The sequence below is a fragment of the Natator depressus genome, chromosome 5 (genome assembly GCF_965152275.1).
Source record: "Natator depressus isolate rNatDep1 chromosome 5, rNatDep2.hap1, whole genome shotgun sequence".
Lineage (NCBI taxonomy): Eukaryota > Metazoa > Chordata > Testudines > Cheloniidae > Natator > Natator depressus.
Window position 1 is genome coordinate 128,513,251 of NC_134238.1, and position 20,959 is coordinate 128,534,209.

Consider the following 20,959-nt stretch of genomic DNA (forward strand, 5'->3'; position numbering starts at 1 on the left):
TATATAATGATGATCAGTGTGAATTGAAAATAGTAATGCAGATTAATGTGACGTGAGATGTTCTGCTCGAAGTCACTCTCCCCAAAATAAATATTTTTCTACATCATGGCCCACAGGTCCGTTCAACAGACTACATATTGTTTGACTGTTTTGTCACTAACATGGGCACGCCTTCAAAATGACTCTTAAAAACAGTAACTACTCTCCTATGAAATTCTAGTTTGAGTATGCTGGTTCACATATTTGCTTCTTTACTACTTTTATATTGTTTGTTTTTAGTGTGGAGGCGGAAAAGCATTCATCGGGTACGTCTGGCCTACAAATAAAAACCCACAGCGGGCCTGTGACAGCTAACTCAGGCTCGCAGCGCCCGGATTATGGGGCTGTTTCACTGCAGTGTAGACTTCCAGGCACAGTTGCAGCTGGGATGGGATAGCCCCGGGTGTCTAACTGCAGTGTAGACATACCCACACGCTTGAACGCAGTATAGATAATTTGTGCTAGCTTTCTAAAAGTCCCCAGAAAATGAGACAGGATAATGAAATGATTAAGTACAGAGAGGAAGGGAAAATGTGCATATATTTCCCCCACCCATAAATAGTTTTAACTTTTTCTGATCATGAGTTACTAAATAGTTTCTTCTCTTGGCTGCTGTTTTTGCTTCATACTAATATGTTCTCTCTGTCTCTTGGCATGGGTTTCTGCTCAAGGCTATTGTGAGTATGGCTTTCTGTTTCATTAACACTATTATGTTTTTAGGCATTTATGGTTTTGATAAAAAATGAGATGCTTAAATATGTAAAGTTACATTTTGTCACAAATGAAAAATTATTTTGAAGCTTTTTTTTTAAAAAAAAATGTTTATCCAGCTGTGACTTAACCACAAGGTACAGCTTAGGACACCACAGGTGTAAGGTATTTGTGCATCTGTAGTCAAACAGTAAAGACATGAGAACAAAGAACAGGGGAAAAAAATGTAAAGAAAAAAGTTGAGGCTGAACTCCTGTCCCTACTGAAGTCAGTGGTGAAACTTCCATTGATTTTGGTGGGACCAGGGTTTTAGACCGATTTATTTTAAAAGTGATGTTTCTTTAATGCTTTAGTAGTGCAACTCTTCAGGAAAGCTTGCTGCGCCGTCTTTTAGTTTCAGATAAAGAAGTTTGGATTACCCTGCAAACATACCAGAGCATGGAGAAAAGAAAACAAATGAAATAGAATTTTTTTTCTAATAAATTGATCTATTCAGTATTGCTCCAATTTCAGAGAAATGGTTGTAAAGCATCCTAACTTCCGTGTGATCATATAACTGTCAAGGGAAGGATAATTACTACAGTACCATAGAGAACTGCTGTAAATGTTTGGTATAAACAGAATGAAATGAAAATATGGCAGCTTTGGTATAAATATAAAATTATGTATTTCACCATAACTGATATAATCTAAATTTCCACAATTTTTTAAATAATTAACACACGTAACTTTCTATTTTAGTCAATTCTTCTGAAAAAGAAGCTCGAAGAACATCTGTAAGTAATAAAACTTTCCTGTATTGTTTTTGTAATATGAAATAAAAATACTGACTTTCTGTACATTGGAGAATGCTTAGCCAGTAGCAATAGCGGGAAGGTAGCCACTCATTAATCATTTGGAAGATATATAAGCAACAGAAGTGTAGACAGTCAAATATACCTAAGGAAGCCATTATTCAAGTATTATTTACATCTTGTAGAGAAAGACTTTGCCAAAGAAAAATAATTAAGGAAGAATAATCATTTTATGGTGGTAGAAAATTTGATTAAAAATTTTGTAAAGCTTAAATCAAGAGGAATAGTTCATGGTGTCCTGAAGAAAGCACTTTAATATAAACAGTATTTACTTGTCCATTTTTAAGTATACGTTATAGCAGTGATTCTCAACCATGGGTGCGCAGAGGTCTTCCAAGGGGTTCATCAACTCATCTAGTTATTTGCCTAGTTTTACAACAGACAACATAAAAAGCACTAGCGAAGTCAGTACAAACTAAGATTTCATATAGACAATGACTTGTTTATACTGCTCTATGTACTATACACTGAAATGTAAGTACAATATATATATTCCAATTGATTTATTTTATAATTATATGCTAAAAATGAGAAAGTCAGCTATTTTACAGTGATAGTGTTCTGTGACACTTTTGTATTTTTATGTCTGATTTTGTAAGCAAGTAGTTTCTAAGTGAGGTGAAACTTAGGGGTACACAAGACAAATCAGACTCCTGAAAGGGGTACGGTAGTCTGGAAAGGTTCAGAGCCACTGCATTATAAAAGATAATAAAAGATAAGGTAGGTGAGGTAATAGCTTTTATTGGACCAACTTGTGTAGTGGAAGGTACGAGCTTTCGAGCACAGTTCTCTTCTTTATGTCTGGGGAAAGAAGAAGAGTGTCCGGGCTAAATACAGGCTGGGACAGATTAAGCAGAAGGGGTAATGCATTTGGAAGTGGTCACTTGAAATGAAGTAGGCAGCTGGGGGTCAGATTGTTATTCATAAAGGGTTTGAAGTGGGCAATTAAGGGTAACAGGCAGAGTGCCGTGTTATAAATTGCTGTAATGAGTCATAAATCCAATGTTCGTGTAAGTTCATGGTTTTTGGTGTCTAGCAGAATTATAAATTTTAATTTCCAGGCTCGCCTTTTGAAGGTGGTGTGCTGGTTGCCTTTGAGGATCTATCTAGAGATCATGCAGGAAACCCAAAATAACTATCAAAAAACCTGATGACAGACATCCAACACAAAAACAGAAAGTGGAACCAACTACGTCAGCTCCATGACCAACAGAACACCACCTCTCGGAGAAACCAAGACACTATTACCCATCATAGGACAAGAAGCAATGGGCTTAAATTGCAGGAAGGGAGGTTTAGGTTGGATGTTAGGAAAAACTTCCTAACTGTCAGGGTGGTTAAGCACTGGAATAAATTGCCTAGGGAGGACAAATCTCCATCACTGGAGATTTTAAAGAGCAGGTTAGACAAATACCTGTGAGGAGTGGTCTAGATAATACTTAGTCCTGCCATGAGTGTAGGGAACTGGACCTCTTGAGGTCATAGAATCATAGAATATCAGGGTTGGAAGGGACCTCAGGAGGTCATCTAGTCCAACCCCCTGCTCAAAGCAGGACCAATCCCCAATTTTTTCCCCAGATCCCTAAATGGCCCCCTCAAGGATTGAACTCACAACCCTGGGTTTAGCAGGCCAATGCTCAAACCACTGAGCTATCCCTCCCCCGTCCCATGGTCCCTTCCAGTCCTATGATTCTATTGTATGGGGACACCACATGACACCCCAACATCATCAACCTATCAAGACTACCCCTAAACAGAACTGAAGTATCTGTACTCTGCAAGCTACTGACCTTCTGCCCCACCACAGAACCTGATACTCTACTAACATGTGGAGAACTAGAAGAATTCTTCCACTGACTCCACCTCAAGGAATTCTTTCACAACAAGGACATCGCCCACAGCCCCACTAACAGTCATAAGAAAAAAGAATAATCTGACTGAACACTCTCCCCCTGCCCCATGGATGAAACCACACACTGGATCATTACATTGATTCCTTCAGGAAAAAAATAGACTCTGAAATCCTCAACAAGCATTATAACCACCACAGTCTCTACCGCCAAGAGGATAGTTATACAGTCCCTGAAATCCAGCCACCAGATCAAACCTTCAAACAAAGCAGGTGCTGTCGTAGTTCTTAATTGTAGTGATGGCATCAACACAGACAACTCTCTGACACAACCTATCATAGAATATCAGGGTTGGAAGGGACCTCAGGAGGGCATCTAGTCCAACCCCCTGCTCAAAGCAGGACCAATTCCCAGTTAAATCATCCCAGCCAGGGCTTTGTCAAGCCTGACCTTAAAAACTTCTAAGGAAGGAGATTCCACCATCTCCCTAGGTAACGCATTCCAGTGTTTCACCACCCTCCTAGTGAAAAAGTTTTTCCTAATATCCAACCTAAATCTCCCCCACTGCAACTTGAGACCATTACTCTTTGTTCTGTCATCTGCTACCACTGAGAACAGTCTAGAGCCATCCTCTTTGGAACCCCCTTTCAGGTAGTTGAAAGCAGCTGTCAAATCACCCCTCGTTCTTCTCTTCCGTAGACTAAACATCTCCAGTTCCCTCAGCCTCTCCTCATAACTCATGTGTTCCAGTCCCCTAATCATTTTTGTTGCCCTTCGCTGGACTCTCTCCAATTTCTTCACATCCTTCTTGTAGTGTGGGGCCCAGAACTGGACACAGTACTCCAGATGAGGCCTCACCAGTGTCGAATAGAGGGGAACGATCACATCCCTCGATCTGCTGGCAATGCCCCTACTTATACATCCCAAAATGCCATTGGCCTTCTTGGCAACAAGGGCACACTGTTGACTCATATCCAGCTTCTCGTCCACTGTAACCCCTAGGTCCTTTTCTGCAGAACTGCTGCCTAGCCATTTGGTCCCTAGTCTGTAGCGGTGCATTGGATTCTTCCGTCCTAAGTGCAGGACTCTGCAATTGTCCTTGTTGAACCTCATCAGATTTCTTTTGGCCCAATCCTCCAATTTGTCTAGGTCCCTCTGAATCCTATCCCTACCCTCCAGCGTATCTACCTCTCCTCCCAGTTTAGTGTCATCTGCAAACTTGCTGAGAGTGCAATCCACACCATCCTCCAGATCATTAGTGAAGATAATAAAGGGGCAAACGGAAGATTGGAGGATTGGGCCAAAAGAAATCTGATGAGGTTCAATAAGGATAAGTGCAGGGTCCTACACTTAGGACAGAAGAATCCAATGCACCGCTACAGACTAGGGACCGAATGGCTAGGCAGCAGTTCTGCGGAAAAAGACCTAGGGGTGACAGTGGACGAGAAGCTGGATATGAGTCAGCAGTGTGCCCTTGTTGCCAAGAAGGCCAATGGCATTTTGGGATGTATAAGTAGGGGCATAGCGAGCAGATCGAGGGACGTGATCGTTCCCCTCTATTCGACACTGGTGAGGCCTCATCTGGAGTACTGTGTCCAGTTTTGGGCCCCACACTACAAGAAGGATGTGGATAAATTGGAGAGAGTCCAGCGAAGGGCAACAAAAATGATTAGGGGTCTAGAGCACATGACTTATGAGGAGAGGCTGAGGGAGCTGGGATTGTTTAGTCTGCAGAAGAGAAGAATGAGGGGGGATTTGATAGCTGCTTTCAACTACCTGAAAGGGGGTTCCAAAGAGGATGGCTCTAGACTGTTCTCAATGGTAGCAGATGACGGAACGAGGAGTAATGGTCTCAAGTTGCAATGGGGGAGGTTTAGATTGGATATTAGGAAAAACTTTTTCACTAAGAGGGTGGTGAAACACTGGAATGCGTTACCTAGGGAGGTGGTAGAATCTCCTTCCTTAGAGGTTTTTAAGGTCAGGCTTGACAAAGCCCTGGCTGGGATGATTTAACTGGGAATTGGTCCTGCTTCGAGCAGGGGGTTGGACTAGATGACCTTCTGGGGTCCCTTCCAACCCTGATATTCTATGATTCTATGATATTTCCATTATCTGGACAGAAGTCCTAAACTCCCTCATAGATTTCCACCACAACTTCAACACCCGCCACCCAACCATCAAACTATCTCTAGAACACTCCCTTGACTTTCTGGACACCACAATTAGTTTAAACAGTGGAACCCTACAAATGACTATATACAAGAAATTCACTGATCACCATGCTTACCTCCACATATCCAGCAACCACCCAGACATACCAAAAAATCTGTTCTCTGCAGCCAGGCATTCATATACCACAGACTTTGAAGAGAGAGTCTGAGCTACACACCTAAATACACTATAAACTGCTTTCACTAAACAAATACACTCCACCAGAGAAGTAGATCACATAATAGAATGGGCCACCCAAATACCCCAAGAGAACCTGTTTTAGTACAGCAAAAAAACACATTGACTGCACATTCCTAATTGTCACCTACCACGCCACACTGGAACCCATACGGGATATCATCAAACACTTACAACCCATATTTGATAGGGACCACATCTTGAAAGAAAGCTTTCCTGAACCCCCTCTTCTGGCCTTCAAACAACCCCCAGCCTTGCCAAACTCATCATCAGAAGCAGCTACCCACAGACCAGGACACACCAACTAACAGTGGCACCAGACCCTGCCAGAAAAACAGATGCAAAACTTGCAGACACGCAGCAAGGGAGATATCATACCCCCCATAACATAGCTTTCAAGATTCATGGATCCTACACGTTCTTATCAGAACAGATGGTGTACCTCATCCAGTGCATCAAATACTCAGTAAGTATGTGGGTGAAACCAGATGTTGACTACACTCTTCAGTGGACTCACGCAGGAAAAACGATAAACAAAAACACCCTAATACCTGTGGGTGTACACTTTTCACGAAGTGATCACTCCATATCTGATCTTTCAGTACTTGTCCTCAAAGGAAACCTGCACAGCACCTCCAAAAGTTGAGCCTGGGAACTTAAAATCATAACTCAGCTGAACACCAAAAACCATGAATTTAACAGGGACAGTGATTTTATGGGTCATTACAACAATCTGTAACACACCACACTGCCTGCTACCCTTCATGCATAACCGATCTAACTCCCAGTTGCCTACTTCATTTCAAGTGACTACCTCCAAAGTGCATTACCCCTTCTGCTTTAACAATCTGTCTCAACTTCTATTTAGCTCAGATACTCTGCTTCCTTCCCCAGAGCAGAAGAAGAGCTCTGTGTAGCTCAAAAACTTGTACCTTCCACAAGCACAAGTTGGTCCAATAAAAGATATTACCCTCACCTACCTTGTCTCTCCCATATCCTGGAACCAACAGGGTTACAACATGACAAACAGAATAAAAGATAATATCTTAAAAATTTGATCATTTTGTTTTACCATTTACACACTTGTCTTAATTTTACACTTTTCTGAACTGCAGTTGTTACCTAAAGTTCTTCGAGTGGTGGTCCCTACATGTATTCCATACGTATATGCACATGCACACCATGTGCCTGAATCCAGAAATGTTTCTAGCAGTATCTGTTGACACGCACATGCGTAGGGCATCCCCTTGTGTTCTCAGCCAAGGATATAATAGGGTGTGCGGGCCAATGTCTCTTCAGTTCCTTCTTACCACTGTGTGGCCCGAGTCACAACCCCTGTTCCTTCACACAGGACTCTCTCTCTTTCAACCCACAAGTGGGAGTTACATAATGCCACACTCAGATACTACTTCCACAAATGGGGTACCCCGTGGTGGGACCTCTTTTCCACTTGTGAGAACTTAAAGCTGCCCCTTTATTGTTCCAGGGGGGCCATGGGAGAGGACTCGCAGGGCGACGCTCTTCTCCTCCCCTGGACAGGCAACCTCCGCTATGCCTTTCCCCCATTCCCCTCCTCCCACAAGTGTTACGCAAGATCCACTGGAACCGAACTACCGTAATACTCATCACCGTATTCTGGCCCCATCAGTTTTGGTTCACGGATCTCCTCAGACTCTCCATCCACACACCACTCTGCCTCCAAACACTCTGGGATCTCCTCATACAGGATCAGTGCTGGCACCCCAGTTTGCCTCACCCCAATTTGATTTTTGGATAGGGCTCAAGGATAGACAGAGCATACGCCACTAAATCAGTGCATCCACCTACCTGTTTTCTGCCCCAAACCACATGCCTCCCACGCGGACAGGGTCCTGCATTCCCTCGACATCTGCCGTGTAAGTGGCATTCTATCTCCACAGGACTCACTCCTTTCGCTCATTGCCAAAACTATTTGTGGACGTTGCCGACTGATCCAAGGGCCAAGCCCTCTCCTCCCAATGAATCAAATGGGTCTCTGGGTGCATCCACGAATCCTAAGTATGATCCAACATACCACCATCTGATGGAGTCACAGCCACTGTACATGAGCACAAGCAGCCACATTGGTCTGCCGTGTGAACGTCTTGTGGCAAGACATCTGTCGTGCAGCAACCTGGTGCTCTGTCCACTCGTTCACGTCGTACTACGCCATCGCGCAAGCAGCGGCTACGGACACTGCTATGGGCCAAGCCGTACTGCAGACTGCGCTTCCCATTGCATCCTCTCACCCACCTCCACACTGATTGCTGCTTGCTACTCACCCACATATGGAATAAGTGTAGGGACCATTGCTCGAAGAAGAAGAGGAGGAGGAGGTTACTTACCTGTACCTGGAGGTTTTTCAAGATGTGTGGTCCCTATCTGTATTCCAATCCCTGCCCTCCGTTCCCTCTGCTGCGGACTGGACTGCACAGCCGTAAGAGGGGGTGCTGGAAAGGGGATGTGTGATCTGCGTCTCTTATACCTTTGGCTGCAAACACATGTGGATCAATGGATACTGCTAGAAATACATCTGGACTCCGGTGAATGGTGCGCATGCCACCCACTTATGGAATACAAATAGGGACCCCACATCTGAAGAACCTCCAGTTACAGGTAAGTAACCTCCTCACTTAATGACCTACTGGCTTACAAGAAGTGTATAGTCTCTATTTGGAGCATTGTGGGGGGTTAGCCAGTCTTTAATAATATCATAGCTGTCAAAATCATGTATTTCAAGCAGGCTTTGTACAGGTTATTGTAAATTATAAAGTAATTGTAGAATTTTGGACTCAGAATGGAGCTTTCTGATGTTACAACTGTGCATATACAGTAATGTTTTTTCTTCTGTTTTTTAAACAGTTCCATTCTTTGTTCATTGATATCACTCACCATGCCCTAGTGCCTCGCAGCCAAAAGTCAGCTTTGTTATAATTTCCTAGAATTGTAGAACCTGGAATTTTTTTTATTGCTTAATTTTCATTTGAGATGGAGAAGAGTGTTGGAACAATAATGTATCTTTTCACAATTTGTAACAGGGAGAAGCTGCATGAGGCTAACAATGAAATACAGAGGAAACGAGCTATTATTGAAGATTTGGAACCAAGATATAACAACAGTTGTGAGTTTTCCTCCATTAGAACACAGTCTTTATGTTAAAAAGCTTGTATGTACGGAGGGTCTTTAATTAACAGGGAACTGTAAAACGTTGTAAAAAAATGGATTGTAAATTTTTAAGTGTTTTATTGATACAGAATTATAGGGAAGTCTGACAATGGTAAGCAGATATTAATTCTTGCAGAGGAGAATATCAAGATTTACTGACCCAAAAGATACTGCTAATGTTTATAGAGAGGAAGCAGAGGTCACTTTACTAAAATCTTGATGCCCAGAGGAATGTCAAGTTAATACAGTTCTTTATTGGTCATCTTAACCTCAATTATCCAAAATTGCTGTTATCTGAGAGAGGCTCATATCCCTGGTATCTGTTACGTTAAAAATCCCTCCATGCTTATTAGCTCTCCCACAATATGCTGATACATACTACGTGTTGCGTCAACATGTGTTCAGATAGTAGACTGGAATGGTGCTGACAGAGTTGGAGGTTCAGAAAAATCATTAGAGTAAATCTTTGGACACTAGTTGGTCAATGAGAATGTGGCTTTGGACAAGTAGGCCAGTTTGGGATTTCACAGCCATACACCAAGGCCCAATTGTAAAGGACTCTAAATGGTGTATTGCTTTTTTAAAAAAAAAAAAAAGGCAAATGTGTGCCGCCAGTACATTGAGTAGGTTGGAAAAAAATAAGTGCCCCAACATCTTTCAAACAACAATGCCAGCATCTATCTGAAGGTGCCAGACAGGCTTTATTCATGAAAGGATCCTGTAAGATCTACATACTATTTTGTTCTGCATTAGTTTGACTGGGACACGTTCCTTAGTTTTTTATCTTCTATAATATAAGCCATATGGCTGGGGGACTCTGATAATTCAAAGATGTGGTATTGACTAGTCAGGCCTTTGTAAGATGTCAGCCCACATAATCCTTATGCCCACTGTGTCTGAGGGAGGGCACATTGATAGGGGATGGGCACACTTATGCATCTGTGGGGATGGGAGGGAAAATAGGCAGTGGGAGTGAGTGGCAGATGACAGTAAAGGGTTGAAGGAGGAAGTTACATTTTTAAATGGCTGCCCCTTCCCTCCCTCTCCATCATGCACATTATTGAAGATTTGGAACCAAGATATAACAACAGTTGTGAGTTTTCCTCCATTAGAAAACTCACCGAGAAAAGCCAAGCGGCCATTTCAGCAACAGTTTTCTCTGATTTTTCTAGAGTAAAAGCCAATCTGGGAGCTGTTCAATATTACAAACTTGGTATATTCATACAAGAGAAAAACTTAGCTCAAAAAGAGTTAAAGTTGAAAATGTTTTTCAGTGGAGTCCAATAACCGCACCAAATAATATTACATTTTACAAAAATTCCACACCTTAAAAAATGATAAAATGTCTGGAAATAAAGAATATGGGGATTCAGCAACTTCCCCACTCGCTGAACCTCAATATTAAAGTATCTGACACCTTAAAGGGGCCTGATTTTTAGAGGGCAGGTACTTGGAATTTTTTTCATAAAGGTGTCTCAAGTTGAACACCCAAAAGCACTAGCAGCTTTTGAAAATCTTGGCCTAAGCTTTTATTTGGATAGGCCTAAATGCCATTTATGGAACCTTCTAAAGTTTTTGTACTTCAAGAGTTATCCTACTCTGAAGCGTCACAGTAAAAACTGTGTCTGTAGTTAAATTTTTTGGGTTCTTTTAACAGTCATGAGTGGAAACAACTGAAAATATCTAGGATTGTTGGGTAGAGTAAGAAGCAGAATTTTTAAAATAGATAATATAACCTTTCTGACTATCCCTTTCTGACTCTAGTAATGATCAGTAAAGTAGATCTTACTTTTCCCGGTCACATTCTCAGTGTCAGGCCAGGAGAGGATGTTGCAAGTAAGATAAATGGGAGTGAGTGCCACGACAAAGTGCTATTGCAGAACAGATGATCAGGAGTTATGCCTGATCTGAGATTCTCCAAGAACCAAACACTTTTGTCATGCACCATTTGATCAGGGATGACAAAATCAGTCTCTTCAGACAAGTCCTTGGACGAACGATAATCTATACGGATGCTGTTGGCTAGATATCCTCATAAATCAACCCATTCAAGTATCTGTACAATGAAACTGTCCTGCTGGTCCATAAAACTTATTTATAAAATGTTAAAAATAATTATTTGTTACTTTTATGTCACATTTTTGGTGAAATTCTTCAGTGTTACCTTTGGGGGAATATGTACAGGGTTTTTTTCTCATGTAGATTTCTTTAACATATATTTGCCTTAGGTGAATTATACTTCCACAATGTTTTGGAACATGCACTGCATTGCTAACCCTCACTTTTATGAATTAACAATGAGTTGGCCAATAGTGGCATTAATGAAGGGCACTAGTTATCCCTTTAATTTTCCATATGCTCAGATAGTAACGTTGTCTACAGGTTAATTATTTAACTGGTGCATACAGTGGAGTAGAACACACTGTTTCTCCCTACACGTGTTTCTGAGTTGTTGAATACTTAACCAATTTGTCTGCTGAATTAGTAGAACATTTTGCTATCCTGACTTGTGCTCTCCTTTACTGAAAAAATAAGTGCTAGCTGTGGGTTTAATTTATATTTAAACATACAATATTAAAATGTGTTTATTTTTAATATGACTTTTTTAAATGCGTTTCTCCCTACATGAAGCACTCAAAATTGAAGAATTACAAGAAGCTTTACGAAAAAAAGAGGAAGAAATGAAGCAAATGGAGGAACGATACAAAAAGTACTTGGAAAAGGCCAAGAGTGTAAGTGCATGGTGCTCTGAGCTGAGGTTTATGTTGCTCACCCCCTCTCTGTGGTAATGAAAATAAATAAAACAGATCTAACAATGTTAATCACCACAGGAAAAAGAAGCTAATTAATGGGTTTTGTTGTAGTTTTCAGTTTGATACCAATATGCTACATAGTATTAAGTTTCTCTTCCTGCAGAAGCCTCTACCTCAAATTCATGGTTGTGAAAACCAACTTCCCACTGCCCCAGTTCACCTATCTGTCTTTTATACAAACACCAATCCCCCCATTGGAAGCACCATATTCATTTACACCAGTAGTTCACCCAGACCAGTATTCTGTCCTTGACAGTGACCAGCACCAGGTGGCACCTAGTAAGGTAACAATTTTGTGATAACCTGCCTCATGGGGAAAGTTCTTTCCAACTCTAGTCAGTTAGTGGGTTGGTTTACGTCTGAAGCATAAGGGTTAATTTCCCTTTTTAATGTTTATTATGACAGCTATAACTGAGATATTCATAGAAATAGCTTATCCTATTAAGCTCTTTGCCTCAGTGAGTTCTATGGGTTAATTATGTATGCACGGTGTCAAAAAATAATTTGTCAGTTTTAATTTCTTTGGTCTCCCCTTCTTCTTGATTTGAGAGGGTAAATAGGAGCACCCAACTGCCATTCTCTATGCCATTTATTCTTTTATATGCCCCTTTATTGTGTCACCTTTTATTTATTTCTTCTCCAAATGAAGGATTTTTAGTACAGCCACATATGCAAGCTGTTCCATGCTTCTAATCACTTTTTCCCTTTTTTGCCCCTTTTCTATTTTGCTATATCCTTTTCAAGGTGGGGTGCCCAAAACGGATGTAAAAAAATCAGTCTTCCTCAAGCCACAGATGGCTCATCAGGCTGATACAGTTTTATAGACATGTCAGTTTCCATAGCCAACAGTACACAAGGGACTGCTGTGGCCTTTTACTTTCCTAATCCTATAGATCAAGTACCCATTTTGCAGCTGGGTGAATTGGAGGCGGCCCTTCAGTGTGAGATCAAGCGAAACTCAAACCCACAACCTTTCGGTTTGTAACTGAGGACTTTAATCTCTCGGCCATCACCCCTTGTTAAGGTGTGGGTATGCCAGCAGTTTTATAATGGCAGTATGGTATTTTCACTATTATTTTCTTTCCTATTCTGAATACACCCTAACATCTTGTTAGTTTTTTTGCATCCACTGACAGATGTTTTCACTGAGCTGTTCGTGATGGTGCCTAGGTCTTTTTCCTAAGTGAGAAGAATTAATTTAGAACCCATCCGTGAGTTTCTAGTCCATGACAGAAGTTTACCTCTCCTCTTTTGTGACTTAATAGCCTCTTGTGAAGGATCTCAAAGGCTTTTTGAAAGTCCAAATAAATTATATTTTTCGCTTCTTTATCCATTGTGTTACTGACTCTCTCAAAGCATTCTAACAAGTTAGAGAGGCAAGATTTTCGCTTTCATAAGCTGTGCTGATTTGTCCTGTTCATAGCATGTTGATCTAAGAGTTTTATATAACACTAGCTTTAATTATTTTTCAACTAATTTATGCTTTTTGTGACTTACTGATATTTCCATGATCCTTCCCTAGTGCCTTTTTTAAAAATGGATACAGTGATTATACCCAGTGTAGTGGCTAGATTTAATGACTGAGTACACAGTATCTTAGTAGCTCAGCCACTTCATTGTTAATTTCCTTCAGGACTCTTGCATGAATATCATCTATTAAAGGAGGTTTATTAAAACTTAAATGATGATTTTGTTCCAGCATATTCTATTTGACATTTCAGTGTCTGACATCACTTCATCCTCATTACCTATGCAAAGTTCTGAAGTAGGTAGAAGATAGGAGGAGGAAGTGAAGTGGCTGTGTACATGCTAGCACACACACACATGTTTACTGTTAAAAAGTTTCCAGCAACTTTCTTGGATGGAATTCGAAATCTAGGCCACTTGTTGGACTCTCTCTCTTGCATTAGTTCAATTTTTATAGCTGTTCAAATGCTACTGTGGAAGGTGCCACATATGAGCCTAGGGAGATATCGACCCATCAAACTTAATGGGGATTCTTCATCTCCCTGGCACTTCCCTTGGATTCCTGCTAATGGCTGCAGCAGAGCTACCAGGAGAAACTGACAGTGGTGCTCCAAGTCCCTGAGTCACGGTCACCTTCCACCATTTCTTTCCAGCGAGAGGGAGTCTTTGAGTGCAGGGTGGAAAGTTGAGGGAAATATTTCTTGCATGTATCCCTTAGCACTGAGGAGAATGGCTTCAGGGACGGATACCCTTCACCCTCACTCTGTGACACTGGAAGCTGGAGAAGAACTAGTTCTCTGACTCTATATTCTTGAGTCCAAGACATCAAGCCTTTGAGCTTTTTGTTTTGATGGAGTCCTTTAAGAGACAGTAGAGAGCAGATGCTATGGCATCTCTTAAATAGGATTCAATTTACACCACCCTACATGGTGAAGTCAGGCAGTGGCAGGATGTTCACCACCACTGACTGACCTAGCAGGGTGGATGTGATTGGATGAAAGGATACAGCATCTTAGAATAGTGTGTTCTTCTCACATTGTGTTGTGTTAAGTTTCTTAAAACCATCCCACATAGTTACAAGTACCTACTTTAAAAGACTTTAATGTTTCTTAAGACCTGTCTTGGATGGTTATAATCCTTTGGCGCTTGGTGCCTTTTATGTTATCTAGATGTATTTAGTGAGATCACTTTGTGGTATTTACTTAAATGAACTGTTGTGTTTGCATCTTGCAGGTTATCCGTACTTTAGACCCTAAACAAAACCAGGGCACAGCTCCTGAGATTCAGGCTCTGAAAAATCAACTGCAGGAACGGGACCGAATGTTTCATTCATTAGAGGTAACGATCTGTATGTTTTCTCTTGGCTGTTCTAGGTTTTCCAGATTTTTTCCATGTTTGCTAGATATGCTCTAGGAATTGTTTTGGGGAAGTGCTCGGGCCTGTGTTACACAGGAGGTCAGACTAGATTATCACAATGGTCCCTTTTGGCCTTCGAATCTATGAATCCAGGTGTTTTGGGTTCAGGCAGTGTCTGTCTAATACATATTATCCATTCTTGTCATACAGCTTTAAATGTATGGTCTTTTTGTTTTCTTTTCTTTTCTTTTTTCTCCCCTAGAAAGAATATGAGAAAACAAAGACTCAAAGAGAGATGGAGGAGAAATTTATTGTGAGTGCCTGGTACAATATGGTAAGATGCTCCAAACTGTATTAGGATTACAATTGTCAGACTTTGTTGGTGGTGTTTGTGTGGCATTTATCTTGAGCCCTTTTCATTTAAGTACAATATAGTTGTTTGAACAGAAAAAAAAACTGTCCTGCGTGCACACAGACAGATGAGTGAATTTGACTCAGTAATCTATAAACAAGACAACACTAAAAAATATAAATAATTAAAGCATGTACCTGTATCTTGTAGCTATGCTTGCCATAACTTAAAGTGGACACACAAAATGCTGAAAGAGATCATGTTGATAACAGACATCAGGTTAAACATGAGTTCACAATATAAAAGTCAAGCTGGTTTTCCTTCCGTGATTGCTCACAGCCTTCAGTGTATTTATTTATACTTCATTAAAATGTCTCTGAAAGAGGCTCTAGGCACTGCTTATTGACTGTTATGGTCCCCTACCATGGCAGTTAGCCAAGTTATGCATATTTGGTTTTGTTAATCAGAAATGGTACAGACAGTTTCTCCACACATAGCAGAGAGAACCATATTTGAGAAAACCAAAGGGGAATTTAACCAGAGTACAGTAATGGTGGCTATATAGGTAAAAACAACACTCCCTCCTTCCAATACATGAAGCTCTCCCCTGAAGCATATAAAAGGAATATCAGGGGGAACATGCACAGAGCTAGCGCAAGGCTGATGCACTACTTACGTCCTCAAAATACAGCATAAACTAGGGCCACGTGCTTTGCCTAGCCCTTTGGACAGGGGGTATATTTCACCCTGAGTGAACCAGAGTTACCCATGACAGAGGGCATGGCCCCTTCAGAACCACCCTCCTGATAGATGGAATTTCTGATCCTTGTGGTATGTTGATGTCCCAGAAGGGAGCTTGAATCCCTCCCAGGTCCCTTCCCTTAAGATGCCTGGCAGCCAATATGCTCCCTCTCATGTTCATTAATTGGAAAGAGGAAACAATGCTCCACCACATCCTATCTTGATTATTTGAACCTTTGGTGTGGGAAAGCAATTTCAGATGACTTTGCACAATTTCCTAATGTTATGCTTGCTTACTTGGAGATAAAACATCCCATTAACATTTAAAGGGACAATGACCACTTTAATTTTTTTTTAAATTACATCATTTTATATTTTTCCAGTCCCCGACAGATCACCTTTTAAATAGTGTGGTCTGAAATAGTTTTGTAAAAACTCCTTTATAGTTCTAAGGATTTTTCTGCTCCCCTGCAGTATTCAAAAGGCTCTTATAGAGAATTACAGCACCAAACATCCTCGAGCCCACTCACTTTCCCATCTTTTCTGTGCACGTGCTTGCCTGCTGCCTCTTCCCTTGTTCCCTGACTCGTCAATACCCTATTTGCAGGCCTGGGGAAGAATGTGCATGTGAACTCCCCCCAGAGCAGTGCAGCTGACCAGCAAACCAGTGAAAGGGTTTGTACATCAAATGCCCTCAGATTATCAAAGTCAATAAACTAGAAGGGGAAGACTCAATCTGTTGTTGTGACAGGAATTTTCTCCTCTGTGTGACATGAGCCTGAAAACTTTCTGTCATACAAGCATTCACAATTACCTATATATATATCATGTTAATAGTTTAGATACAGCAGCTATGGGTAAGGATAAACAAATGAGTTCTCATCACATGACACTTGAATAGCAGTTCACACAGTCAAAGCAATTTACAGTTTGTGAAGACCAAGACTATAACAGGGTTCAAAAAAGAACTACCATATATATTCAATCGTAAGCCGGTTCATTTATAAGCCGACCCCCCGCGCCCTCCCCCCAGGATGGATAAGTAAAAATGGAATTTTTATAATTCAGAGGTCGGCAAACTTTGGCTCCCGGGCCATCAGGATAAGCCGCTGGCGGGCAGAGACAGTTTGTTTACCTCAAGCGTCCGCAGGCACGGAGTAAACCTAAGTAAACAAACTGTCCAGGTGCACCAACTGCTTACCCTGACGGGCCGGGACAGCAACTGGTGGGGAAATTTGGGGGGAGGGAGGGAGAGAAGCTGGGGGTCAGGGGAGTAACCCCTGTGACCACCCCCCACATGACCCTAGCCTGGGACCCCCACAATCTCCCCATCCCATCCCTTCCCACCTTAGCTGGGGCGGGCCAGGGGAGGATGTCTCTGGCCTGGCCGGAGATGCTCTGGCAGGCCGAGTGGCGTGGCTGCAGCCTGCTCCGGCGGGCGGGGCCAAGCAGTGTGGCTGCAGCCTGTCAGCCCTGGAGCTGCAGCTGCTTCGGAGGCTGGGGGGAGAGCAGCGTGGCCAGAAGCGGAGAGACTCTGGCCCCGCCTCTTCCCTTCTGGCTCTGCTGTCTGTGCTGCCTCTGCTTGCCCCCTCTGTTGGGGGGAGGGGCTGTGTCCCTCTCTCTACCCATTCATAAGCTGACCCCCTTCTCTGATGCTTCCCTTTTTTACTAAAAAATTCGGCTTATGAACAAGTATATACGGTAGATAAATTCATGGAAGATAGGTTCATCAATGGCTATTAGCCAGGATGGGCAGGGATGGTGTCCCTAGCCTCTGTTTGCCAGAAGCTGGGAATGGGCGACAGGGAATGGATCACTTGATGATTCCCTGTTCTGTTCATTCCCTCTGGGGCACCTGGCACTGGCCACTGTCAGAAGACAGGATACTGGGCTAGATGGACCTTTGGTCTGACCCAGTATGGCCGTTCTCATGTTCTTACAAACATCATCCCGTTAGTCCTCACAAAACCCCTCTGAGGGAGAGAATTACCATTCTCATTTTAGAGTCGGAGACAGAAAGGTATTGACTTGCCACAAGTGAGTGACAGCTGGATGTAGAACCCAGGAATCCCTGATTCCAAATCCTGTACTTAAACAGCTAAACCTCCCCTCCCCTGAATAGCAGCACCCATTTGTGTTCAAAGTGTTGCCTGTTACAGATATGTCATATATGTTGGTTTGTAAATTCCATGTGGCAGAGATTTTGTTTGGCATGAATTTATGAAGTGCTGTATATAGTCACAACAGCATGGAAATAACAATGGTCTTTTTCCTGGTCCACTCACAAGTTTCTGTTGCTCTTTTTTTCTCTGAAATGACCAGGTCCCTTTAAGGCCCCTTGTTTTCAGGCCTTGTCTACACTTTAAAGTTTTGCCAGCATAGCTATGCCTGTTGGGAGGGTGAAAAAGTCAGATTCCTAACAAGCATAACTATGCTAGCAGAAGACCTAGTGGAGATGCAGTTAGACCAGCAAAAAAGTGCTTTTGCTGATATAGTTTATTTTGTTTAGGGACTGGTATAAAGTATACCTGCAAAAGAACTCTTCTGCTAGTATAAGCTGAGTCTGCCCTGGGATGGTTTGCTGGTACAGACAAGGCCCAAGTGGGAATGCTGCTAGTTCAGCTGGCTGGCTGTTCTGCAGGTCCAGATGGGTGGCTATAGCTTCAGCTGCTTCTTCCTTCCAGGTTAGGCCTCTGTTCTTCTCCACTGCCCAGACCAGTCTCTCTCTCCTGATTCTCTCAATTAGAACTGTCTGAGCGCGTGCTGTCAGGAATTTTAATTTTTAATCTCTCCCAGTCAATCAGCAGTCAGGAGCCAGCATGGCCAATTAGCTCCTGCTGCAATGATCAACAACAAACATATTTGTGTTTTCTCTCAGAACAAATTCCTGCCATTTATAATATGCTGATATTTCCATGTGAGAAATGCATTGCTAAAAGTTGAGAGTTGCACCTTATTTTTATTTGAAAATAACTTAAAAAAAAAAGAGTGCCCGGGCAATGTATGGTTACAATGTATGCAGAAAATCATGCTCAAGTATGGGAGGGCATAACTTACTATCCTTGAAACCTTTTTGCTTGATTACTACAAACTTTGAAAGTAAAGCAGCCTTTTTACGCTTGCAAAAATACACATTTTTCACACAATTCTCTGGCAAAATGTCAAAGTCCCAAATAGGTTAGATGGTGCTGATAACTCAAAGGAAAGACAAGTGGTAAATGGACAACATGTTGAGTAGCATGCACTAATGTTCACTAATGAGTTTGTCTTTATTCACAGGGAATGACTCTACATAAAAAAGCAGCAGAAGATAGACTGGCTAGTACAGGCTCTGGACAGTCCTTCCTGGCTAGACAAAGGCAAGCCACCAGCACAAGGAGATCTTACCCTGGTCATGTCCAACCAGCTACAGCAAGGTAGAGAAGCCTGGCCTTTAGAAAGGAATCAACCCTGTGATCCAGGCGTACTTTGTTCCACGTGACGTTTCAGGAAATGCAACTAGCATCCTTTCTCTATCTTTATTCCTTGTTACCACTGTTGTTTCTCATTTCAGGAAGGGGATTTATTATGATTTCTCATTGTTTTAATGCCCTTCATTCTTATTTTTTTGGAGTCGTCTTCTTTCTCTCTCTTTAAATGTGCCAAAATTTTGAAAACATCCAGAGGAGTGCTGTATTATAATGGAGTTTTTTAAATTTGTATGAAGTTGTCATCTCTTGCCTAATGTCTGACATAGGCTATGTAGCAAACATACATTTTCTGTCACAATGGTATACGTGTACCTACGTGTGTTACTATCGTTTATAAGACTCTCTTCGTGGAAAGGGAATTAGTCTCCTTTTTACTGTGTAGTAATCTGTTTAAAATAGCTGAAAATCCTTTATAAGAAATGCAAAATTGCTGCATAAAATTGTTATAAAACATGTTTCCCTGGGGGAGGGGACCCTGCCACCCTAGACATTAGCACAGGTGCCAACTTAGCTACATCCTGTGACACCTGATGTGGAATGTTTACAGAACAAAAATGAGTTTCTCCTTTCATGTGAAGAGGTTGCTCCTGTTCTTGGCACTTGGCATTTAATAGGGAAGTAGGATGATTTGGAGACCATTCTTTCATTCTTTTTCTCTTAAAAGGCTTCAGATCTGCTTTTATTTCTCCACTGGTATTGTCTGTTGTTTGCTGCCACAGGTGAAATGTTTCAGATTGTTCTCCCCACTCTGGTTGGTTGAGTATATCCAAAAAGAAAGATCAAGAAATATTTGTAATGCTTTAATGTGCTACAGCATCATTGATTTAAAAGAAGGCATTTATTTTAAAGCTTTGTAATGGTGGACTAACCATACATCAGGGATCAAGGCCCAGCTGAATATTGTTGAGGTTAATGTATTCAAATTGTCATCCACCACTGAAAGATTTATTTTTAATATGTTAATTAGGAGGATGACTATATCAATTGCCTTACTAATGGTAGCTGTGCCTTTAGGCAAGTTTGTTGCTTACTCTATTGAAAACTCCGTTTGTAGTCTAATTCTTTTAACACATACCTGTCCATTTATATGTAGCATCTTCGCAGCATCTTCACTTTGATGGGTAAGACAAGTGAGTGGTTCTCACTGCTGATATTAATTTAGGACAGATACTCCTACAAAGTGCTGAGTATTTCTGAGTGTTCTGAATGCCCTAAATTCCCAATAACTTCTTGAAGAGTTGAAGATGCTCAACACCTAGCACCTCTTAGGATCAGCCTTTATGGATTTACTAGTAGGGGAGCTTCGTATGTGTGTGTTTTGTGACATCACCTTCAACATAAATCTTGCTCCTGATATGGTGTGCATACAATCTAGTTTCTAAGTTTAAATTTTGTAAAATTATTTTAATCTCTTGCCCAATGCAAAACTTTCCTTCCTATAAATCCCTTCAAAAGTAGCTCACCTTGGCTTCTTTAAGCATTCCAAGGGATATTTTAATCTAACCTTTTGGTTTAAAATGGTCAAAGGACCCTGAAGGACCAGTACACATGGATTCAAAGACAGTGACATCTGTAAGTGCTGTTTTATTCCAGAGCACATCCAACTGTTCATACCTAAACCATTTAAAAATGGCCATTAAATATATGTTGAAAGCATTTATCTTGATTCTGATTTTCCCAGCAATACAAAGAACATCTTCTGACGTCCATGAGC

At 41.5% G+C, this 20,959-nt stretch overlaps 1 protein-coding gene across 6 annotated transcripts in view; it reads left to right on the top strand.

The window, feature by feature from the left end:
- HOOK3 (hook microtubule tethering protein 3) overlaps window positions 1-20,959 on the top strand; it is a 133,423-nt gene that overhangs the window by 98,354 nt on the left and 14,110 nt on the right. For 5 of the 6 annotated variants that reach the window (XM_074953627.1, XM_074953629.1, XM_074953632.1 and 2 more), the window contains 6 exons: window positions 1,492-1,526; window positions 8,920-9,002; window positions 11,678-11,778; window positions 14,560-14,664; window positions 14,945-15,016; window positions 19,055-19,191. In XM_074953627.1, the coding sequence (XP_074809728.1) occupies window positions 1,492-1,526; window positions 8,920-9,002; window positions 11,678-11,778; window positions 14,560-14,664; window positions 14,945-15,016; window positions 19,055-19,191 (533 nt within the window). Of the gene's footprint in view, window positions 1-1,491; window positions 1,527-8,919; window positions 9,003-11,677; window positions 11,779-14,559; window positions 14,665-14,944; window positions 15,017-19,054; window positions 19,196-20,959 lie in introns of those variants that run through there. The other variant, XM_074953628.1, reaches the window with a different exon arrangement.